This window comes from Mastigoproctus giganteus, chromosome 12 (genome assembly GCF_048544385.1).
Source record: "Mastigoproctus giganteus isolate SK-2022 chromosome 12, ASM4854438v1, whole genome shotgun sequence".
NCBI lineage: Eukaryota > Metazoa > Arthropoda > Arachnida > Uropygi > Thelyphonidae > Mastigoproctus > Mastigoproctus giganteus.
Window position 1 is genome coordinate 20,079,501 of NC_143586.1, and position 26,526 is coordinate 20,106,026.

Genomic DNA, 26,526 nt, shown 5'->3' on the forward strand with positions numbered 1-26,526 from the left:
CCACTCATATTTACATATAACGGTGTAACTAACGTTTTTAAAAAATAATCTTTAATAAAAATAAACAGCGAAAAATATTTGTACAGCTTACGCACAATCAACGACCTCACCGCTCGGAATCTAGTGTTTACTAATCTATCAAAGCTAGCAGAGTCCGTATATATAATGGGAGTTTCACAACAGTCAGAATGGCCTTGAATCCATAACGCATTGGCCTACATGCTGGCATTATAATACATACATACATATCAAATGTATTGGTGAGTAACGCAGTTAATTTTTTTTCAATTTGTAAACCGCGCTGTTCGAAACCGCGCTATGCGAGGTATTCCTGTATATATATATATATATATATATATATTTGTATTATGAATTGTAATTTTGTTTAGAGTTATATTATTGTAATAACTATCATATAAAATATTTTTTTAATAAGATATATATATATATATATATAGAGAGAGAGAGAGAGAATCGGATCTAACAAGCAGAAAATTGAGTAGGGATGCCACAAAATAAAATAACTTACTTAGGGGTGCCTTTATTAAAAAAAAATGTTGAAAACAACTAATGTAAGTATACATGCACATGTGCTTACTCTTAGCTACCCTAACATAGCCCATATATTTACAGTACTTCTTTTATGATGACTCCCAGCAGTTCTTTAAGTCCTCAGCACCTTGCTTATCAGGCTGCTGCATGTTCCAATAGATGCAGTGCAAGAATTACTTTCACCTGTGCCAGCAGCTATTGTTAATCTAATGTCTATGCATCTCACCCTGCAAGCTAGAAGTTTTCCGACCCACCTAACAGTGCCTTGATGGCATGAGTAAATATTCTTGCACCCTTTTTATTTAACTGTATCTCATCCTTGTTTAACCAGTCTCTCCTGTTAACAAGCAGACCTGGCTGAGAAAAATTCTACCATATTTCTTTATGGCTTATAATAATAATAAATGGAACCATGGGCCTTGTACACTCTCTCCAGGGCAGAATTGATTGACAAGGCTCTCATTATTAAACAAGGCTTTTTTTTTGTTTCATGTAAAATGTCATATTCTCTTCTCATTTTAAACACACACAAAAAACAAAAAAAAACACACCAGATATTTGCTTATACATTTACATTCTCAACTTGTAAATGTTTGTCTCTAAGGCAAAGCAAGTAAAGTAATCTCAGACCACTTTGTGACTCTGGACCTGGGAAATCAAATGTTATAATTAGAGGACATATTTATTTAAATAAAATCAGTATGATACAATTAACAAAGTAAAATAAATTTAAAAATTTGGGTGCTTGTGATCAGACAAATACTTTAATCTGTAAAATTATTTTGTATTTTTTTTTTTTCAAAAGGTGATGTTCTGTGATAATTTATATTAACAACTGGAAAGTTTCTTGTATTTGAACTTTGTATTTCCTTCCTTTTATACAAAGGAAGGCAATTTCTTTCATGTTATAATGACAAATTTAATGAAATTACTTTTTTTCAAACAAGATGACATGTTAAATAATCTAAATATTATTCCGCGGCTTATCTACACCACAGCTGATCGGTCATTAACTGGCATTAATGAGGAGAGTAAAATTACGGAACAGGATGATGGACTGGATTAGCAGATGGCTTAAATGTCATTGATGAAACAACCTTTTTTATATTTACCACAATATGCCAAATTAGCTTTAGTATTGACATGATGCAAGGAAGCAGTAGATGCATAGTTTCTAGAGATTAAGATTTACAGTATTTCTTGGTAAGAATATCCCTTTGTGTCCCAACTAATCTTGTTGCTCTTCTCTGCACTCTTTCCAACAGATTTTCCGTTATGTATAACCTTCTTACTATGAACTTTACAAACCTGTATACAATATTCTGGATGTGACCTAACCATTGCTTTATACAATTTGATAATCACTTCCTTGACTCTACTCTCAACATTTCTGTTTATCACTGACAGAACACCAAGGGTTTTTCTAGTGGCTTGTTTGGACTGCTCATAGATCTGTGCAAAAAAACTTGGCATGGTGGTAAACTTCTTACATCTAGGGATATATGTGGATCCAATCCAAAATTTCCATCCCTGATAGCAACAATTCCAGAATAATGTACCATTTGGTACATTATTCTGGGATTACTGTTGGCCAAATGCAGTAATAGTAATAGTGGCATGTAATGCAAGAAAGAAAGCGTATGAGCTTATGTAGCATCAGCAAAAAAAAAAAAAATCACAGAAATATTCCTTCTAAAAGTTTGTGTTCCTATTTGAATTTATTTAAGCATCAACTCCTACGACAGTTGGAAGTTTGTTCCAGCAATTAACCGCCCGCTGGCTAAAGGCAAATTTCCATACATTTATTCTCCAACTGTCTTCCCTCAATTTGAATTTATGCCCCTTTATGTTCTGAGCAAATGAAGAATCCCGTCAGAATTCAGCGTGCTCAACCCATTCAAGGCCTTATACCCCTCAATCAGATCACCTCGCAGGTGCCTAGTCTCCAGTCACTGCAATTTGCAGAACTTAAGCCTGCCTTGGTAAGAGGATCTTTTCATTCCCCTCACCAATCTTGTTGCCTTTCTCTGTACATGCTCAAGCAAATCTACATCCTTCCTAAAATGAGGCCTCCAGACCTGTACACAGTACTCAAAGCATGGCCTGACCATTGCCTTATACAAAGGATAATTAACTCCTTTTTCCTGGTAGCAAAATTCCTGTATATCATTGACAAGACACCATGACCTGCTCTTGCAGCCTGTCTGCATTGCTCAGAAAACTTCATATCTAAATGCACAATTACTCCCAGGTCTTTTTCATTTTCTATGTAGCAACATTTTCAGTTCCTACGTTTCTTTAGGGTTACTTCTACCCATATGCAGTACTTTGCATTTTTAAATGTTAAAATTCAGTTGCCACTTCTCAGCCCATCTGCCCAAATTTTCTAGATGCTGTTGCAGTAGCATACTGTCTTTATTGTCATTAACAACCCTGCCAACCTTTGTATCATCTGATATACATCGATAAATACACAAAACAACAGTGGGCCCAGCACCGAGGGCCTCCACTAATAACATTAGTCCATGAAGAGCAGCGTCCATTGATTACCACTCTCTGTCTTCTCCCACTTAACCACCCTTTTATCCATCGTAACAACTTATCCTTAATACCATTCTGCTCCAATTTGTACAGTAATCTCCCATGCACAACAGTGTCAAAAGATTTCCTGAAATCCAAGTATATGATTTCAAAATTATTTTGATATCATATACTTTGTACTTTCTTTAATAATAAACTTTTTTTACTATTTTCTAGATGCTGTTGCAGTAGCATACTGTCTTTATTGTCATTAACAACCCTGCCAAACTTTGTATCATCTGATATACATCGATAAATACACAAAACAACAGTGGGCCCAGCACCAAGGGCCTCCACTAATAACATTAGTCCATGACGAGCAGCGTCCATTGATTACCACTCTCTGTCTTCTCCCACTTAACCACCCTTTTATCCATCGTAACAACTTATCCTTAATACCATTCTGCTCCAATTTGTACAGTAATCTCCCATGCACAACAGTGTCAAAAGCTTTCCTGAAATCCAAGTATATGATATCAAAATTATTTTGATATCATATACTTTGTACTTTCTTTAATAATAAACTTTTTTTACTATTTTTTAGCCAATCTGACTGGTTTAACTATACCTTAAAGTAACATATCCTTATTGATGTCATTAATATATTCATCCATGTGTGAATATAGATGCCAACGTCTGTATCATCAGCAACCTTGGATACCAAACTTGAAATATGAGGGTGGTTCAATAAAGAATTGCCCTGACCTAGCTGCAGAGGTGCTAGCCTGTTGATTCTTGGCACAGGTTTTAGTCCTCCTCTACATAGCCACCATGCAGATTTACACATTTTTACCATCGAGGGATGAGGCTACGGATACAGTTTTTGTAGAAGTGGTGAGATTGGTCTTTGAACCATGACTCTGTTGCAGAAATGAGTGTCTCGTCATCAGGGAAGTGGGTTCCCCAAAGAAATGATTTGAGGGAAGGAAACAAGAAGTCTGATGGTACAAGATCGGGTGAGTAGGCTGGATGGGGCAGTATTTCATATCCACAAGTGGCCACTTGTGTTGTTGCAATTTCAGAAGTGTGAACTGGGGCATTGTTTTGAAGCATTCTCACACCTTTGGACAGCATTCCACACCTACATGTTTTGATTTTCTCCCGTAATTTTGTAAGTTGGCATAATAGGCACCTGTAATTGTTCTACCTTTCGGAAGATCAGTCATTATTATGCCTTTCTCATCCCAAAACACTGTCAGCAAGACCTTTCCTGCTGACGCTTGAACCCTTGCCTTCTTGGGAGTGGGGGACCATGATGTTGCCATTCCAGGGTTGAAATGGTGTACCCAACTTTCATCCTGAGTGATTAGACGAGAGAAAAAGTCTTCCTCATGTTTTGACACAGGGCTAACAACTCTTATGATTTCTGTTGTCGATCAGCCTTCTGAAAACCAGTCAATAATCGGGAAATCCATTTTGCACTCAATTTCCATAAATGGAGTTGGTCATGAAGGACTGTTTCAACAGAGCCCACACTAATCTTCACCTCCTGGGACAATTCATGCACAGATAACCAGTGATCTTCCATGATTAACGACTCCACTTTTCTGATCGTGCTGTCATCAATGGCTGAATGGGGATGACCTGGAATGGGCTCAGATTCTCCCGATGTCCGACCACACCTAAACTGTATATGCCAGTGCTTCACAATGCCATAAGATGGGGCTTCATCCTTATATACAGCAGTCATCTCCTTGTGGATTTCTTTAGATTTCCCCTTCAGGAACAGATACCGGATTACAGCTCTGACCTCAACTTGTCAATGATGCTACTTCGTCACACGTTCAGCTCTGTAAGAGAAAAACAAATTAAGACACAGGGCTGAAATTTTACACCTTTAGTACAGATATATGTATAATACTACACACAAAATATCATGACTCTGCGATATGTGGAAATAGGTGAGGGCAATTCTTTACTGAACCACCCTTGTACCTATATCAATGTAATTAATAAATATTAAAAACAGTAAGGAGCCAAACACAGACCCTTGTGGTACGCCATTCATCACATTAGTCCACAAACTGCAATAGCCATTTATACAACACTCTGTCTTCTACCACTTAACCAGCCCATTATCCATAGTGGTAATTTGCTCCTAATGCCGTATTGCTAGAATTTATACAATAATCATGTGTGTAATACAGCAAAGGTTCTACTGAAATCTAAGTATTATGAAGTCAAAATTATTCTTTACATTCAGTTACTTTGTAACAACTTTACAGTAGCTAATCATGATGAAGCATGATCTCCATTTAATAAATCCACGTGGCAATTGCCTTATGGTCTCATTCCTATTAAGGTGACTTGCATTTCTTCTTTAACTAATAATTCTATTATTCTTCCTAGCCCAGAAGGCGAAGTTAAATGTTTGTGCAAACAAAATTCTTTTGACACCAACCATACAGAAAATAAGACTTAAAATTTTTAACACAGTAATAGTCTGCCTATATAGAAAAAGGAATAATAAGAAAAGAAGGAAAAATTCTAGAAACCAGTGGGACGGTATGTCTCGTTGCATGTTCAATGTTTCCAGAAAGAAAACCTAAAACAAATGAAAGATTTTTTTCACAAGTGAAAACTCCATAGAGTGCCAGGAAGAGTGCGACATACTGAAAGAAAAATTTAGAGAGTGTAAAAAAAATTATTTTGGTATGTGATATCAAGTAGACATCTCACTGGCATTAAAGTTTCTCATATTTGGAAACCCCAAACCTGCAAAGAGAGAGCATCTCACTGGTTTCTGGAATTTTCCTTCTTTTCTTATTATTCCTTTTCTAATAGGTGGACTTATTTTACCACTTTTTAAAATTTTTTTGTCTCATTTCCTCTCTGGTTGATGTCAACAAGAATAATATTTCATTCCCAACCTCTTATAAAGGACTATTATAATTTAAGAGTCTGTAGCTACCCACTTCACCCTTTGAACTACCCCTGTAACTAGATATACATTTACACATCTCCAATCCATAAGGCCTTCTCCTGAATCTCAGGATGCTCCCATTATTACAACCAAAGGTTTAACAACCTTTTTTTTTAGTTTCTTTTAATATAACATTATAGATTCCATCAGCCCCAGGTGCTTTTTTCACTTTTGGCTACAGCAGTTTCTCTTCCACTTTTATTATTATTATTATAAAATTATTTAACTTTCAATCCATATTAGGTAAACCTTTGATAATTGAGTCTTAAAACTTCAAGTGTGAATGCAGATGCAAGATTATCTACAATTAGCATTAGCAAAGGCACATGATGCAAGAAAGCAAGCTCATATAGCATCAGCCAAAAAAAAAAAAAAAAAAATCCTTATTTCACCCATCCACTCACTGCAAATGTTTGTCAAGTTTTGCCTTGAATCTATTTAAGCTATCAACTTCTACAACAACAGATGGAAGTTTGTTCCAGCAATCAATCACCCGCTGGCTAAAGGCAAACTTCCGCACATCTATCCTACAACCGTCTTTCCTCAATTTGAATTTATGCCCTCTCAGGCAATTATTCTGAGCAAGAGGAAGAATCCCATCGGCATTGAGCATACCCAAACCGTTCAAGGCTTTATACACCTCAATCAGATCACCTCGCATGTGCCTAGTCTCCAGACACTGTAATTTGCAAAACTTAAGCCTTTCTTCGTAAGAGCAACCCTTTGTTCCATTCACTAATCTTGTTGCCCTTCTCAGTACTCATTCCAACAGCTCTACATACTTCTTAAAATGAGGCCTCCAGACCTGTATACAGTACTCAAGGTGTGGCCTGACCATTGCCTTATACAAGGGGATAATCACCTCCTTATCCCTGCTAGAAAAATTCCTGTATATCATTGACAAGACACCCTGAGCTACTCTTGCAGACCGTCTGCACTGCTCAGAAAACTTCATATCTGCCTGCACAATTACCCCCCAGGTCCTTTTCATTCTCTACCACTGTCAGTGTGGCAGAGTTGATACGTTACTCTGGGATTACTGCTTCCCATATGTAATTTGCACTGGATCGTCAATAACTATGCCATTTATAACCAGCAGATCAACATGATTGAATCATTTCCTTCTATTGTTAAAATAAGTAAAGACTGCTACTTTTCCTTGCATTCTTAGCAATGATGTCTCAAAATATGTCAGCTTGCCTAACTCCCTAAGTAGCTTGATTACAGACTAGTTAATAGTTATTGTTAACTAGTCTGTAATCAATTTTAATCTCTGCCATTAAGCTCATCAGACATTCATTTTGGTCTAAATCTTGAACAATATCTCTTAGTTGGTATAAACACTTAGTGGCCTATGACTATTTAAATCCATCTGGCACTTACTTTTTAACATTGGCATTTAACATTCCACTGAGAGAAAAAAAATCCCTGGCCGATTATAATCACCTTTACCAAAAACAAAATCCCTTTCATTTACATTAGTTATTTTTTTTAATAAATCTCACATCAATATACTACGATCACGTAAACCTAAAGGTTCCTTTTCTTGAAGATTCTTTATATGTGATAAATCATCCTCTTTACGGTCTTTTGGTCTATAACAATCCTGTCATCTTTGTTGTCCCAGAGGTTATATCACTGCTCTGCCTCAATGTTACATTGGACTGTATCTATTGGTTGTACTGTTTTAGAATCTATGCTCCTTAACTAAATGCATCCCCCCCCTTAGGATGCAATTATAGGTATAACAGAAATATGGTGTCACTCTGATATTGGAGATGCAGAAATTAGTTACAGCAATTGTAATGTCTATAGAAATTGATGACTTAATCAATACTTCAAACACAAATTTATTTACAATGCTCCTAGAAAGGAAATATGTGCCTGTCTGTGTTTTAATAACTCTTACACAGCCCATGTAATTGCTAGTCCCATAAGAAACCCTAGCAGCTCTTGTAACCACCCAAACTTGCTTTCCAGACTGCTACACGTCCCAATATAGAGAAACTGCAAGAATAAGGTTTGCTATATTTGGATGGGGGAAGTATCCTTCTCCATCCAAACTAGCAGGTTTCCAACCACCTAACAACACTGCCTCAATGGCAATAGCAACTATTCTTGCACCCCTTCTATTTAAGTGTATTCCATCCCTGCAAAAACAGTCTCTCCTGTTAACAAGTACAGACCATACTGAGAAAATTCTACCCCATGACATTTTGTGCAATCTTTAGAGGGCCACACTAAATTACAGAGCTCTCATAATGTCCCTTCTAAGCAAAATTCCAGACACTTTCAAATTTAATCATAACTTATGGCTTTTCTCAACACTGTCCTATACCTGTCAAGTAAACTCAGCTCACTTAATGTGTATAATACTATTAACTTTTGCCCTTGGCACTCTCTCACTCTCTCCAAATTCTGATTGGTTATCACATTGCTTTGTTTAATTTAATATATCCTGTTAAGTAAATAAACTCACATTTCAATTATTCTTAATATCATTGGTACCAATGTACATTTCTTTGGACAACTTTTCCTTTTTTTTTTTTTCCAATCATTTTCCAAGTTGGTTCCTTCTAACCACTGCTCACTAAAGAAACACTAAACAAAATAGCCAAGTTGAATTCAGAAGGTTTATGAATTCTATAACTGTTCATTAAGTAAGGTATCTGCTGGTTCACACTAGTTCCTTGAAGCCAGTTTTTGAAAACTTGAAACCAATGACCACTCAATGGCTTCAAGGTTTCATCACTCTGAGTGGTCAGTTACCAAAATACAGTAGTATATGTTTGAATTAACCCCAAACTCTTTTTATATTTATGTAAAACACAAGTCTATAAGGTAATAAAATGGTAAATGTTGGGAAGGTAATAAAACTATACCGTTAGATGGGTAAGTGAAGAAAAAAAAAATGATATATTTGCAGTTGAGTATACTGTAATTCCTTGAATACCCCCTGATTCTGTAGGATCTATCTTCACATAACTTGCACTACCGAATTTTTCTTTAATTTCGATTTCCACAGAATTAAAAAAACTGGCAGTATTGTAAGGGAATATAAACTATAAGCTTGATGGGTGATCAGTCTTACATACACTGTGCTGCCATTTTATGAGGTATACCTACCTAGTAGCATGTTGAGCATCCTTTAGCCTTCAAAACACCCTGAATTTGTCTAGGAATGGATTGAACAAGATGCTGAAAACGTGTAGGAACAGTACCATGCAGATAAGAGTCACGCAGTTCCTTGAGATTCGATGGAGGTGTAGGCCTGCAGCGAACAGCCCTATCCAGCTCATCCCAAAGATGTTCAATAGGATTGAGATCCAGGGGACTGAGCAGGCCACTGCAACAAAGAAAAGTCATTGCCATGTTCCTGGAACAATTCCATAGTGATTCGGGCTTTATTGCAAACTGGCGCTTTATCCTGCTGGAAGTAACCATCTCGCTGAGGATAAACTGTCAACATGAACAGATGCACTTGGTCAGCAACGATGTTAAAGTACGATGTAGCATTGAGCCGTGAATCTATGGGTATCAATGAACCCAACGTGTGCCAAGAAAACATTCCCCACACAATAACACTGCTCCCACCACCTTGCACAGTAGTCGTCAGACATGACAGGTCCATGGATTCATGTTGTTTTCGCCAAATTCTGAGCCTTCCATCAACATGATGCACCAAGAACTTCGACTCGTCAGACCTAGCAACTGTTTTCCAATCCTCGATAGTCCAGTGCAGGTGTTGCTGTGCCCACAGGAGGCGTGCTGTCTTGTTCTTCATTGAAAACAAAGTACGCGATGTGGCCAAAGGCTGTTGTAGCCTGTTCGCAATAAAGTGCGACTAGTGATCCGTTGTGATATTTTGTTCTGCGCACCAAGGTTGTATTCTGACGTGATGTGTGACATTGTGGCCCATCTCTTTGCTTGCACAATTCTAGCCATCCTCCTCTGACCTCTCTCATCAACAAGCGATTTTCTTCCACAGGAGTGCTGTTGAGAGGATGTTTTCTGTTCACTGCACCATTCTCAATACACCCTTGAAACTGTGCGTGAAAAGTTCAGGAGAACTCCCGTTTTAGAGGTGCTTTGTCCAGCACATTTTGCACCTACTACCATGCCACATTTGAAGTCCGTTAGATCACTCCTTTTCCCCATTCTTGTTATGGTAGGTATGCTTAACTGAACCTAGAAAGGTTGTTCTGCTGCATTTATATCCACAACTGTGGTCATGTGAGATGCACTGTTGTGGGCCAAACCATTTGTGTGCACAGCAGGGGTATACCTAATAAAGTGGTAGCACAGTGGGACTGCTTAGAGAATGAGAGTAAGCATGAATGTGGAGGGCACTTATTTTCTGGAATAGTGACCTCAAGTTGATGTTAGGTGCATCAGAATATTTCTTGTGGCAAACATGTGCTTGAAATATATAACTTTGAGTGTCCTGTGAAGATACCTCTGGAGATAGTGAAAGGGATTATGTTCAGTTTTATTTAGTCAGCGTAGAATCCAGTATACTAAGCTGATGAAGTTAAGATATAACAGGGGTGCCACTGACCACATGACTGAAGAATTAGCATTAGTAAAGGCACATGATGCAAAAAAGCAAGCTTTATAGCATCAGCCACAAAAAAAAAAAAAAAAAAAAAACCTCATTTCACCCACCCATCCACTCGATCCGAATGTTTGTCTAGTTCTGCCTTGAATCCATTTAAGCAATAAACTTCTACAACAGATGGAAGTTTGTTACAGCAAACAACCACACCATAGCAAACTTCTGCACATCTATCCTACAACTGCCTTTCCCCAAATGGAATTTATGGCCTCTCAGGCGATTATTGTAAGCAAGAGGAGGAATCTCATCAGCATTGAGCATGCTCAAACCATTCAAGGCTTTATACACTTTAATCAGATCACCTTGCAGGTGACTATCTCCAGATACTGTAATTTGCAAAACTTAAGCCTTTCTTCGTAAGAGAAACCCTTTGTTCCATTCACTAATCTTGTTGCCATTCCCTGTACTCGTTACAGCAGCTCTACATCGTTCCTAAAATGAGGCCTCCAGGCTTGTAAACGGCACTCAAGGTGTGGCCTGACCATTGCCTTATACAAGGGGATAATCACCTTATCCCTGATAGAAAATTTACTGTATATCACTGAGAGGACACCACGAGCTACCCTTGCAGACAGTCTCTTGCAATGTCAGAAAACTTCATATCTGCCTGCACAATTACCCCCCAGGTCCTTTTCATTCTTTACCACTGTCAGTGTAGTATCACATAGTTGATACGTTACTCTGGGGTAACTGCTGACCATATGCAGTACTTTACATTTGTCAATGTTACACTTCAGTTGCCACCTTTCAGTCCATCTGCTCAACTTTTCTAGATCCTGTTGCAGCAGTGTACTGTCATTAGTGTAATTAATGTCCCCTGCCAACCTACATATTGTCTGCTAACTTGGACATTAAGCCTGATATACCATCATTAATATCATTAATAAATTACAGAAAACAACAATGGACCCAAACACTGAACCCTGGGGGATTCCATTAATAACATTAGTCCACGAAGAGCAGTGTCCATTGATTACCACTTTGCTTTCTCCTACTCAACCATCCCTTTTATCTACAGCAGCAATTTGCCTCCAATGCCACACTGCTCCAATTTGTGCAGCAGTCATCCATGTGCAACAGTATCAAAAGCTTTTCTAAGATCCAAATATATGATATCAAAATTGTTCTTTGCATCCACTTCCTTTTTACCCAACATCATAGTGTCCAATCAAACTTCTTTTTTTTTTTATGTAAACCCCAAACACAAGAGGTATTAGAACCTATAGTACTTAGTACCGTGCTTGGGTTGGAGGTTGAGAAGATGAAAGAAGATATTTGTTGACATTGAACTTCTGCAGACTGTAATTTTCAGGAAATACGTAAAGAAAGGTTGTTCCAGAAAACGGCAGTTGTTTATGAATAAACGAGGAAGATGAAAAGTTGGTTCTGTGAGTTTGAAGTTGGACAGTATATGGATGTTGGCTGGTGGTGGCACGTGTTCAGACTGTTTTGAAAGAGAGAGCGGGAATTATAGAAGCCAATTCAGAAGAACAGTGCCCATGGAAGTATCTGTAGAACGTCTATGAGACAGCGAGTGGAGAGACTTTGTTAAAGATGAATCATTAATTAACCTAACTGCCCTCTTCTGAATGGAATCAAGAAGCCTGAGAGAGGTTTTGGGGGCACCACCCCAGATGTGGGAACAATATTCCATGGTAGGGCACATTTGCGATTTATACAGAGTGAGCAGCTGTTTGGAAGAAAAGTAACGCCGAGAGCGAAAGAGAAAACCAAGTTTTTTAGATGCAGAGGAAGCAATATTTGTAATGTGTTTGTGCCAAGAGATATTAAAAGTCAGGGTAATCCCCAAAATAGATATATCATTTTGCCTAGAAATCGGAGTGTTACTAAAGATAAGCATAGGAACAGAAGAATCCTTTTTGCGAGATATAAGACAAGACTGAGTTTTAGAAGAGTTGAAATCAACTAAGTTGTCTTTGCCCCACTGGAGAATTACCTGAAGATCGGCATTTAAGGAATTGGTAGCAGATTTTCGAGAAGTTGAAGCTGATTGAGCAGGACAAGGTTTCTCAAAATGGAAAGTGGAACGCAATGTGCTATCATCGGCAAAACTATGGATAGGATTTCCAGTCAATGGAAGAAGGTCATTAATATACAAGAGGAAAAGAGTGGGCGAAAGAAATGAACCTTGGGGGACACCGGCATTAGTGGAGGCAGAGAGCCGTCTACCATCACCCTCAGTGAGCGATCAGAGAGAAAACTGGATAGATAACCAATTACTAAAAACAGTTGGCAAACCATAAGATGGAAGCTTGTTTAGAAAACCTTTATGCCAAACACGATCGAAAGCCTTTGAGATGTCAAGAGCAACTACTTGTGTTTCACCAAACCTTTCCATTGAATTAGTACATAAATGGGTAACATAAGCCAGAATATCACCAGTGGATCGACACTGACGGAATCCATACTGGCGATCGTTGATCAGACGGAAGGTTTCTAGGTAGTTTAAGAGTTGGCGGTTAATTGATTTCTCCCTTACTTTAGAAAGAGTAGAAGTAATTGCAATGGGACGATAATTGGATGGGAGGGATTTGTCACCCTTTTTAGGAACTGGCTGGATATGAACAAATTTCCAAGCAGAAGGAAAAACACCTTTAGAATAAGAAAGTGAAAAAAGGCGGCAAAGAATAGGAGTAAGTTCAGGAGCACAGGTTTTGAGAACAAGTGGAGAAATACCATCGGGACCTGGAGCTTTCTTAGCATCAAGATTCGTCAAAATCCTCCTGACATCCTTTTGACAGAAGACCACAGGAGGCATTGAATGCAACGTGTTGGGAATGGTGGGAGGTGTTTTACAAGGATAAAGCTGACAACAGAACCAGATGGTTTTGTTGTCAGCTTTATCCTTGGCTGAAGTGACAACAGAACCATCTGGTTTGGACAGAGGTGGGAGCAGAGATGGGCAAAAGTTGCGGCCAATAGCTTTGGCAAGAGACAAGAATGCTCGGCTACCATTAGGGCAAGAAGCAAGTTTTCTACTCTTAGCCTGTTCAAACTCTAGTTTGGACTGATTAATAACTGCTTTACAATTGTTGCGAGCTTTGGTGTAGGAGAAAATGAAACTGAAGTATTAGAAACAAGCCAATTACGATATGCAACATTCTTCTCTTGAACAGCCTTAGCACATTTATTGGAAAACCAAGGTTTAGATAAAGGACGAGATTTTAAAGTGGAGTGTGGGATAAAGGATTCCATTCCTGCAAGAATAATTTCACCGACACGATCTGAGCAAAAGTTGACATCAGAAGTTTTGAAACAGTAATCCAACTAAGGAAAAGAAGAAAAGAAGTCTCGCAGATCATCCCATTTTGCATTCTTGTAATTCCAATCAACACGAGGTTGGGAACAGCCATGAGATAAAGGTTCCATTGGAGAAGAGACAATCACCAAGTTGTGATCTGAAGTGCCTAAAGGCCCACTCACTTCAACCATGTACTTAGAAGGGTTGTTTGTGAGAAAAAGATCAAGCGTATTGATTGTATGATTAGGACTGTCTGGTATTCTTGTAGGTAAATGAACAATCTGTGCAAGGTTATTAGTAATTGCAAAAGCCTCAGCATCTCGACCAGCTGGGTCGGTGTGACTAGAAAACGGAAAATTACCTCACTGTTAGGAAAGTTGGACTGGAGAAAGTCAAGTTGCAAAGAGAGGAAGTCAAAGAGCTCCAAGTGAATAGTGGAGTTGGGAGAACGGTTGAGACAACAGATGAATTTGACACAATGAGGTAGAGAGATTTTAAGCCAGAGAAGATCAAAGAGAGGAGATTCCAAATTGCCAAGTCTCTGACAGGGAATATCAGAACGGACATGTGCACAAGTACCACCTTTTAGGTGAAAGGAATCATATAGCGAATAATTTGGGCATCTGAGATGAGCAGTAGTTGAATCAACCGATAACTAAGATTCTATCAGAAAAATTACATGGGATTTTGCAGAGTGCAAGTGGAAATGGACATCATTGAGATTAGAATTCAGACCACATATATTTGTGAAATGAATTAGGAAGTGCTTGGGAGGTTTAGATCTTTTCACAGATAAGCTTGCTCTATTATTTTGACAATTCATTGAGTATTCAATAGTAAGAAAAAGTGGGTGGGGCATGCTGTATGAAATAATGAAATTTTTGGATATGGCATACACATGGTAAGAATATACCCAGATCCTTGACATAACATGGCCTCGACAATGCTCCCCGCATACACACTACTGAGACTCCCCACAGTCACTATCTGGCAGAGTAGAGGTAGCAAGATTATACACTAGATGATCCGGAAGCCTCCTAGAGAGTTACCAATAGGTTCGGTTCGGTGTACTAACTAGCAGCAGGCCTGCAAACACCGTTTTAGTGTACCCTCAAAATGTAAGGAATATTGGATCTCGTAACCTCAATCATACTGCATGACGAAAGAGATAGGGAAGGGTTGACCGGTCAGACAAGACTTCCTCTTAACAAATCCATGTTGTATCCGAGATATAACTGAAGTCTTGTCTAGATTATCCTGCAGTGCTTCTTTAATCAGTGCCTCCTTTAATTTCCTTAAAACTGAAGTTAAACTAACAGTTCTGTAATTACTTCTGTCGCCCTTTGATCCTCCTTTGTGAATTGTGGTCACATTTGCACACCTGCAGTCAATGGGTACCTCCCCAGAGTCCAAGGAAGCTCTCATAATTATGGCTAAGGGTTTGCTTACTTCCTTTGCTGCCTTCTTTAATATAACTGGATAGATCCCATCCACCCCAGGTGCTTTCTTATGTTTATCTCCAATAATTTCTCCTCCACATTGCTCTCAGTTATTACAAAATCATCTAGCTCACTGCCAGAGTTTAAATCACCTCTCGCATTCCCCTCACTGAATAACTCATGTGTGAATGTAGATGCAAAATACTCATTTAGTTTGTTAGCTTCCTGAGCAGGATCATCAACAGTTGAACCATTGATATCAAGTGGACCAATCTGATTCATTCCCTTCCTTCTAGAGTTTACATAAGTAAAGAACTCTTTGCTGTTTTTCTTTGCATCCTTTGCCAAGAATTTCTCGTAATCTGCCTTTGCCTGCCTAAACTCCTTTGCGACTTGGTTACAGACCAGCTTATATCTATCGTAGGCTGCCATGTCACCTGTTAATTTATGTATCCCATGCATTCTTCTTCTTCTCTGCTACATGTCTCATTAGTTCATATGACCTCCATTTAGGCCCAAAACTTGAACAATATTTTTTAGTTGGTATGAAAAGCCTAGTAGCTTCCAAGATTAATTCTTTGAATGCTTCCCATTTTGAATTTGCTGTTGGTAACATCATCAGTTGGTCTCACCGTATAGAATTTAAATACTGTCTCAGACCACCATAGTCACCTTTACAAAAGCAAAAATCCTTCCCTTTATCCCTGATGGTAGTTACCTCTGAGTAAATCCCACTTCAGCACGCTGTGATCACTGCCACCTAGTGGTTCCTTTATCTGCAGATTTTTAATGCATGAAGAATCATTACTGATAATCAGATCAAGAGTATTACTCCCTCAAGTTGCCTCCTGAACATGCTGATGTAGAAAACAATCATCCAATAAATCCACAAAAGCCTTGCTAGTGTGAGTGACCAACCCACAAATTCCAGTCAATATCTGCAAATTAAAATCCACACCCCTAATCTCAATTTTGCTTTCCCAGTGCTTATGTCACACCAAACTGACTTGACACTGGACTGTCCAGTCATGTTGACTGGCTGTACTTCCTTGGATTTTATACATTTCTTAATTAATAGCATAACCCCTCCTCCTTTCCTGTACACATTGTACTCCCCACATTCCATTTCTGCATTTCTTATATCTGTGTGACACCACGTTTCTGATATCCCATAGAAGACAAATGGACAGATGCACCTGTTGCATTTATTGAGACTAGCTTTGATCAGAGGATCCCACTCATTTAAGACACGTATTCCATAGAGGAGCAAGATTTTGTGTATACTGATATAGAAATCAAATTAAAAAAAGAGGTAGAAAATAATATGGACCATCTCTCTCTCTCTCCTGGATATTATATCATTACAGAACCACACTATAATAATATTAGTGTTTACAGAAACCACATAGATACAAGTAAAATCATGCACTATACTTGCTAATATCCTATAATGATCACAGTTTGTGGAAAACCCAATAGTTCCAAAACTGGGAACATGAAATCTAACCTTAAAAAATCTATGTTTAGCAGATAACCCAGATAAGAAGCAAGACGATTATTCCACGTGCTTCATAAACTAAGCACAGCTCACAGAGAAGTTCTGATCCATCTCTTCAGCATAATGACAAAAGAGGCAAGTAACACACTACAATCATCCCATATGGAGTAGTCTTGGTCAAGAATCCCACTCTTACAATTTCACTATTTTGTTAGCTCCAAAGAGGTGGGTTAGTTTCCATGTAAAGTTTAGTGGTTTTTGATCACTTGTTACTTTAAATTTGTAGACATGTTGTAATTTTATCATTCTGATCACATATATGTGGTTGAACAGTTCAAAAGCTAGATTAAAATTCTTGAGTCAGCTTGGATATTTGCTGCTGACATCCTAGGGTAAGTACCTTGTCAGTTTTTATAGAATTATAAAAGTATATAACTTGCTATATAGCTATATTTCATTGTAAATAGTATTTAGTTTTTTATAGATTTCTTTTTTCCCCTTTTTTTATACTGTAGTTAAGAACAGTAAATTAGAGTAGTAATAATTCAAAAGTTATGATAATCAGTATTGGGAATCAATACTGTAGTTTATAACATAGTTCAAATAGTGTCACACTTCTATATTTAAATTGCAGTGTCGAATAATTTAAAAAGTAATTCATTATATTACAAATGTTATTTTATTGGATATACTGCACTCCTGTGCAATGAAGAACACAGTTTTTTTTTTTTTTTGGGTCAAAAATTCTCCACCCTCCCCATATTAATCCGACCTTGGCCCACGATTATTTCTTCTCCAAACTGCATCATAAGGTAGTATATTGCAATGATATATAAAATTTCTTTTAAATTTTTTAGTCATAATTATGATTAGAACTAGATCCAGCAAAGTGACCTGAAAAATGCACAAGGTTCTGATGCCTTGAAAACTTCATTGACCATTAATGTATGTTGGACATTACCTACAGTTTGAGACCCACTAACAAAACCATAGGCAGGAACACCAATAATCCAGTCTATAAAAGGATATTGACCCGATTCATTAGGAATTTCATTTTAATTTTCAGATTTTTGTCTAGATACAATTTTATGTACATATTTAGTATGAATTTAACTTAGCGCACAAGCAAAATGTCAATTTTTTTATGCAATAAAAAAAAAATAATAAAAAAAAAAAGGCTAGGCAGAATAGAAAACCATAATGACCAAGTATCTCTTCTTATTTTTACAAGCTGGGCGTGACTATTTATTAATACCAGGTAAACTGTAAAGCAAAATGATAAGCACAAAAGATGGGAAGGTACAAACAACATAAAACTCAAATAACAGAAATTAAGCAATCATTGCATTAAAGAAACCAAATCATACAAATCAACATAACTAACATAATTAAATAGAACCTTGAATTAAATTATTACACCTGACTTTAGCCAATGAAATTTAAAAAAACCTTGAATAATGACAGAGATCAAACAAATATTAGATCTGTAATGTAACAGTTAAGGAGTTATGACAGCAGAATAAAAAGTGCCAAATTTAAATCTTTAAAAGACCATAACATTATGGTATTTGAAGGATTTTGTTTGATCAAAAATAGAAATTTTGGGTCAAAAATTTTCCACCCTTCATATTCACACGACCTTGCCCCATGATTTTTTTTTCTCATTCCAACCATATATAACAATGCAACAGCAGAACTCAACTGGCCAGCAGGTGAAGACTTCTAGCAATTCTAGAAATGGCAGTAATGTTGGGACACTTGTATACCAGGAAAAAAAAAAAAAAAAACTCTGAAGAGGACTGCATATAATAATATCGTAGCTGTCTCAGTTATTTATTTTTTTGGAAAATGGTTTAGAATTTTTTAATCAAGACTTGTATCATAATGTAATCCAAAGAATATATTTATGGTATTTAAATTTTTTTTTATCAAGCTAAAGATAGCGTTTTTTTTTTCCTTTTTCTTTTTAAATAACAAAACTGGAAATCAAAAATTTTTGTCAGCTAATAAAAATCAGATAGTGTATTTAAACATAAATCTACGTGCTTTTTCCTTTTTTTTTTTTTTTTCTGCAAAGGAGTTAATCCCATTTGATTATATTTCCATTGGAACTATTCCAATGTACCAGGTTTTTTTTCCCCCTATTATTATGAAATTACAAGATATGTCGTAGTAAATATTTTAATATTTCAGAATTAAATTCTCAAAAAAATTGTTTATTACATAAAAATAGATAAGTGAGAAGAAATTCCAAAGTGAAATATGTCATTTATTAAAATGAAAATATCCTTTAGGAGTCTTAATCAGAAATTGACTTTTCTATGTGACTGTACAAAACATACCATAATTTCAGTTTATGTATGTCATGTAACATTTAAATATATGTGCAGAGATTACATTTTGATGACTGGCAGTTGGCATATAACCATTACTAGAAAAAACAGTTAATTTTTCATATTACTACTAACTTTAAATAGGTGACCAAATAATCCCTTTTCCTAATGAAGATATCAAAGCATAGCAAAAATAAAATAAAAAACATATATATATTTCATAGAATGGTAGACTTCAGTGAATGATTTTTTTTTTTTTTTTTTTTATGTAACCAATATTGTTCAAGGCTAAAAGCACAAAACATACACAAATACATAATGATCATATGAGACGAAGTTTCCTGAGCTGCAGTGGTGTTATGCTGGTTTTGCAGGTGGTTATCAAGCTGCCAACGTACAAACAGAAATGGACTGCTGAACATACCAATAAGTTTTTTCAAATGAAATTTGCTAAGTAGTTGCTGTCTGTTGGGCTGTTTTTAACTGATAAGTAAAGTTAAAAATGCAGCCTAAACAATCATCATTACATACCATTCTATTCAAACTACATAGTCTGAATCATCATAAAAAAAATAAGCATTCATTTTCCTAAATATTCTTTATAACCCTGAATGGTATTAGGTGAAAAGCAATTTATAAATGGATAATATTAAGCATAGGTATTTCATTTTCAGATTTTTGTCTAGATACAATTCTATGTACATATTTAACTTATCTCACAAGCAAAATGTCATAATTTTTTATGCAATAAATGAAAAAAATAACAATACACTGTACACAAAATGAAAGCAAGGCCATTAAATGATTTTTTTTTGCCTGACATTGTATAAGCTTGCTTCCTTGCATAATTTGACATTAGTAACACTAATATCAAGTGCTGTAGCTGCTCCATGATGCAAGCTGTTTGATAAGGAAATAAAACAAAATTCACCTTTTGCCCTTCTCCAATAGGAAAATGAATATAGGGTCACACTATATATATATATACATATACACACACACGCACACACACACACATTTCCTAAATTTTATTACTAAAATTAATATTATTTTCAGTTTTGCTCTAAATATAGATTTCTGTGATTATTTTAAATTGCCATTACATAAAAGATATATAATCAAATTTTGTTTCTTTTAAAACTTTTAAACTTATTCTAGAATCAAATACATATACATTTTCCCCCCTACATTTAAAATTCATCAGTTTTTGATAATATAGTCTTGAAATCTCTTCTATAAAATAGAGAAATAGAGATTTCAATGTAGGTGATGGAATGAAATTAACATAAAATTAATATTTAGTAGTACTAAAAACCAGGTTGCAAGCAATTTGTAAATTATTTTTCCATATAATGAACAGTTTAAAATGTAATTTTCAGACTGTCTACGATATTCTGATTAAGTTTAAATTACACATTTCATCATTTAAATTTGTATCATCACAATTTATTATATGCAATCATGCATTATTTCAAAGGCATGGTTCTTAAATTTGAATAAACTAAAAAAGAAATTGTGTATAGTACATCAAATCTGTTCCTTCAAAACACTGTTCTTGCCATTTTTGACAGCACCACATATACATCTTTAATGAACAGTACACACATGAAATATTTACCTAAAAACAAAGTTTCTAAATAAAATTTAAAATATTTTATTGAATTTTTGAAGATTCTTTTCAAAAATCTTCGCAATGACAAAATAAGTAATTCAAAGTCAATGGGACAACACGCATTCCCTTTTGGTATTGCTAAACGTTCACTTCTTTCAATGTTGCTATGGTGGAGCAAAAAATCCTGGATTATTTTGAAAATCCATATTCTAGATATGCAAATTCCTTTTCACTTCAACTTTGAAAATAACTGTTGATGTACAGTAGAATGTGAAGCAAGGATAAATTTTTATTGTCACTTAAGCACCATGCTTTCAGTATTTCAGGTCGATGTTTATAACTGGCCTACTTGGTCAGTATCAAAGTTTTTAACTTTAAATGCAATCTGGTGCCACCAAAGTAACCTCAATGCAGAATTCTGAAGAAACATAAGTTAATTACAAAGCGGCTGGAAGAAAATGCTAATCAAGTTCTTCATATTGAATCGTATGCTGAATACCTCTAGATGGTCCTGGCAATGGAGTCATTTCATCACCATTTATATCATCATCATCTAAACCACTGAATAATGACTGGATCAAATTACCTAAAAAAGAGTTGCGTTTTAGCTAACTAAAAGTTGATATATTATCACATTTCAGTGAAATATTTAGCTGCTAATATGTAAACACACACACACTGTTAAATGACAGACATATTTAGAGAGGATTTTATGCATTAAAATGTAGATTAGGATAAATAAAACAGAGCTATTAAGCCCAATGAATTCTACATTTATATTAATATACAGAAATAAAAAGGAATTTTTAAAATATACATAGATTTGTGCAGGTATAAATCTAGAAGACTGAGAAAACTAAAAATAAGACTTTTTTTTTTGCTTAAGCATTGTTCAATGATCAAAAAAGAATAAAATATTTCACCAAAAAAAGTTATACATTTTAAACAAGTGGCTATTTCAGTTTCATTTTTAGTATGAATCTGTAACTATATGACCAGCATCAATATTTAAATGTGGTCTGTCCCAAATGAGTCTACTCAAACATTTGTTTCTGTTGAGTCATTTGTCCCACTGCAAGGTTTGAAAAATATGTTTAGTTGTATTTTTGTTCAAATATGCTTTTAAAAACATATATGCATTTCCCAAAAATCCTCTCTCTAGTCATTTATATGAGCATTGTTGAATAAAACCTATTTAAGAACCAATTTATTTAGTCTGCAATTAATTATACACTAATAACTGTAAACTTTGTTTTGACAAAGCCTTTGCTTTAAACTTTCAGTACTATGATTAAAAAGATTAGTTATGAAATCCTTTTAAAAAAAATTCCACAGATAAGCATAATTCCTATAGTTTCTTTTATGAAATTTTTTAGGCATATAATTAACATAAATTATGTTATTTATATATATATATCTCACTGTAATAACAGCAAATAGTGCAGTATTATTATTATTATTATTATAGGACTTACATCAATATTTTATAGCATGCAGAAAAAAAGAGACTAAATCTAATGAAGGGCACTGATCTCTCAAATTGCAGGGGCAACTTGCAGTTTGAGAAAATGACATAATGACATTTCTAAAAAGAGAAGTATAATGTTAATTATTAATAATGTGTAGTTTGTTGGCATCTTGTGAATACAGCACCACAACCCAGAGATGGCTCAACTAAGAACTTATTAGTTCGCCTTTGAAAAATTACCTTTTGCATCTCTCATTTTGTGCATTCAACTGTCACTGGGTTGTCAGATGCTGTATTGATGAGGTGCCAACAAGCAGTGAAGCAGTTGTCTGGGAAATTGCACCACATTAATAATAAGCAACATTATACCTTTTCTCCTAGAGAAGTGCCACTTATCAGCAGTGCAACATTGGTCAACTCAAGATGGTAGATTACAATTTGAGAGCAAAATGTCTTTCAACAGACTTAGCATTTTTTTCTCTGACTGTGGTATAAAACATGGATGTAAGTTATACATGGCTAAACTCTAGCTTTTATTATAGGCTGTTGTTGTTGTTATTTGATTTTTAGGAGCATTAGCAACTAAGACCATATTGCTCCGGGGATATGCAGTGGTCATTCTCTGACCTTTCCACATCCTCCGTATTTGGTAGTCACAGGCTCGAACCCCGGTCTAATCAAGAATCGTGTGCTGCACGCTGCTGCTCCTGCCCACCTGGCTACAGAGGCGCCTTATTATAGGCTTAGAGAATTTTACACTGGTGTGCAAAACTTAAGGACCAGTCAAGTTTACACCTTGAGCTTTTCATAGGAGTGGCCTGGATATGGGAAAAGCATACAAAAGGAACCTCGTGAGGTACTGAAATGATGAAGGAAACAACACCGACACAACAACGGAAACAAAATGACAGAGGGACTTATTCAAAAATGGCAACATAGCACTGGCTGCCATGATACAGATGCATCACTACCAAAGATGGAACAAAGAGAAGAGGTGGTCCTCAGTAGGAGATATGGCCACCCCTAATGTCGATGCAGGCTTTGCACTGCCTGCTCATACTCAGAACAATGTTGTTGATAAGTTCTTGCGGTAACATCGTCCATTCCTCAGTCAGCACCATCTTCAGCTGGTGAACATATTCTGGTGGGTGTGGACATGCCGCTAGGCATCTCCCCCAGAGCATCTTATATGTGTTTGATGGGATTTAGATCGGTGGAAACGGGCAGGCCAATCCATACGATGCACCACTGTAAACGGTGTCACGATGGGCAGGTGTTAAAGGGCCACAGCGTATTGGCCGTCGGGCAAACAGTCAGTCCACCTTTTGTCATTTTGCTGCAGTAAACCGCGATATCCTGTGTCCTGTGCAGCTGGTTTGCAATGGATCCCGCTGTTTGGTGTTGGTCCCTCTTGGCCTGTAGGAGTATATAGTGGTCACCATTGGGTGTTGTTTTTCATGGACGACCGCCACTGGTCCTTTGAACAGCTGTACCTGTCGTTCTGAAGGCCAACCACGCATGTGAGACTATGCTATGGGCGATACCGAACTCTGCAGCCACACTCCTCGCACTTCGACCTTCCCAATTACTCGACCCCAGGTAAAGTTATCCAGATGTTGTCTACTGGTCATTTCGTTGTCTGTAGCACTGTATGAAACCAATTTAATGTCTATAACAATCATACTCACCATTTGGTAATTTGCACATACCTGCTGAACTGCCGCTTTTATCTGTTTATCTGAGCCCTCTCATCACGATTCAAATTTTTGCATATGCACCAGTTTTCTACTGAATGGCCACAGTTATGCAAATCACCACAGGCTGTTTCATTTGATTTTGTAGTTGTAACCTTTAAAATAGTGTTGGTCCTTAAGTTTTGCACACCAGTATATTAGCTAATTTCTGAATATTAATGTACAAGGTGATGCAAAAGACACACAACCTATAGAATATTATCAGTTTATTTCAATTATTATTATAAACATGATTATAACAGAAATTGCAATAAACCTAGAAACAAGTCCTCTTTTCCAAATCTAAATATAAACTCTTTTCTTCATGTTTTATTATCTTTGACATAGTGTTTGCATTATCATTAAAATTTCTGACTTGATACTGACTTTTATTTCATCCAATATGTGAAGGTTGTTAGTGTATGTCATTCCTTTTAAAGTAGTCCAAAAGATAAAAATATGAGCTGTTCCTGCGAAAATAACGTGCTGCCTTTGTTGTAAACAAAACACTACCGATTAGTGATTGAAACTTAATGTACATATGTTGAGTATCCAGGACTGACCAGTGCTACTACTGCAGTAGTTAGAATAAAATTCTGTAAATTGTCAATGATAAATTATTACCTGCGATTTGGGTTGCATAAATTTTGAATCATCTTGTACTTATTTATGTATCACATAATGCTACTGTGGTATATAACAGTACTGGAGAATAGTACTGTAGTTTTAATTTAATTTTTGTAAATTATGCCTTGACTTAGAGGAGTAGCAATGCATGTGGTTCAAGGCACTGAGGATTCAGAGGGAGAACTGCTGTTGACAATTCTCCTATGAATGAAAGCTCTATACTGTGTATGTATAGAGAGTTGAATGTAGCTAGACATAACAGTACCACAGGAAACTGTAGTGAAAGAAATCCTAATTTTCTTTGTAATTAAAAATTAGTTTGTTAAATGTTATTTAATTAAGAAAAACTGCTACACGAAATTCTTTTGTGATAATTATTTACTTGAATAGGATACAACTATTAAATAATTTTGTAAGTTATATACATTCTAAAAGAGCATATAATATGATATACAATAATAACATATTCACTTCAAAATTGAATGGAAATAAAAACTCATGATCAAGGCATACTTAAACCTCAACACTTGGGGTAAAACACAATGAGGTGATAAATCTTGTCTCGGGGGTGGCACAGCATTAGAATAATAGCATGTGTATGTGTGAATAATTCCAGTTTTAACCTGCACAAATAGATATTCTTTTGAGTTCAGTACTACAAGAGGAACCACACAGAAATGGTACAGCCTTTTATTTAAAAAAACTTTTAACAATTTTCATTGGCATTAGTAGAGGCAAACAATGCAAGAAAGCAAGCTTATGCAGCATCAGCAAAAAAAAAAAAAAAAAACCCTCCCACTTCACCCCTCCATCCTCCATTCGTTCCAAATGCCTGTCCAGCTCAGCCTTAAATTTAATTAGGCTATCAACTTCCACAACAAAAGATGGAAGTCTGTTCCACCAATCAACCACCTCCTGGCTAAAGGCAAATTTCTGCACATCTATCCTACAACTGTCTTTCCTCAATCTGAATCTATGCCTCCTCCAGTTCTTAATCTGAGCAAAACGATGAATTCCATTAGCATTCAGCTTGACCAACCCATCCAAGGCTTTATACAACTCAATCAGATCACCTTGCAGGTGCCTACTCTCCAGGCGCTGCAATTTGCAGAACTTAAGCCTTTCTTGGTAAGAGCAGAGCACCCCTTTGTTCCACTCACCAATCTTGTTGCCATTCTTTGTACTCATTCTAGCAACTCTACATCCTTCCTAAAATGAGGCCTCCAGACCTGTTCACAGTACTCTAGGTGTGGTCTGACCACTGCCTTGTACAATGGGATAATCAACTCCCTGTCCCTGCTAACAAAATTCCTATATATCATTGACAAGACTGGATGACCTGCCCGGGCAGCCCATCTGCACTGCTCAGGAAACTTCATATTTGACCACACAATTACCCCCAGGTCCTTTTCACTCCCCACTTCCCTGAGTGTAGTACCACACAGTTGGTACGTTTCTCTTCGGTTATTGCTAACCATATGCAGTACTTTGCATTTGTCAATGTTAAACTTCAGTTGCCACTTCTCAGCCCATTTGCTCAACTTGTCTAGATCCAGTTGGAGAAGCATGCTGCCTTTACTGTCGTTAACAAACCTGCCAACCTTTTTATCACCTGAAAATTTGGTCATTAATCCTGATATACTTTCATCAATTTCATTGATGAATACACAAAACAGCAATAGGCAAAGCACCGAACCCTGGGGAACAACACTAATAACATTTGTCCATGAAGGGCAGTGTCTACTGATTACCACTCTCTGTCATCTCGCACTCAACCATCCCTTTATCCATTGTAGCAACCTACCCTTAATGTCATACCTCTCTAATTTGTACAGCAGTTTTCCATGTGCAACAGTATCAAAAGCTTTCCTGAAATCCAAGTAT

General features: G+C 36.4%; 1 protein-coding gene across 1 annotated transcript in view; it reads right to left on the reverse strand.

Annotated features, from left to right (window-relative positions):
* Window positions 1–20,832: 20,832 nt before the first annotated feature.
* The window catches only part of LOC150076760 (Golgi to ER traffic protein 4 homolog), a 116,164-nt gene continuing 110,470 nt past the window's right edge, over window positions 20,833–26,526 (reverse strand). The window contains exon 9 of the mRNA XM_090386855.1: window positions 20,833–21,400. Coding sequence (XP_090242981.1) covers window positions 21,276–21,400 — 125 coding nt within the window. The 3' untranslated portion in view covers window positions 20,833–21,275. The remainder of the gene's footprint in view (window positions 21,401–26,526) is intronic.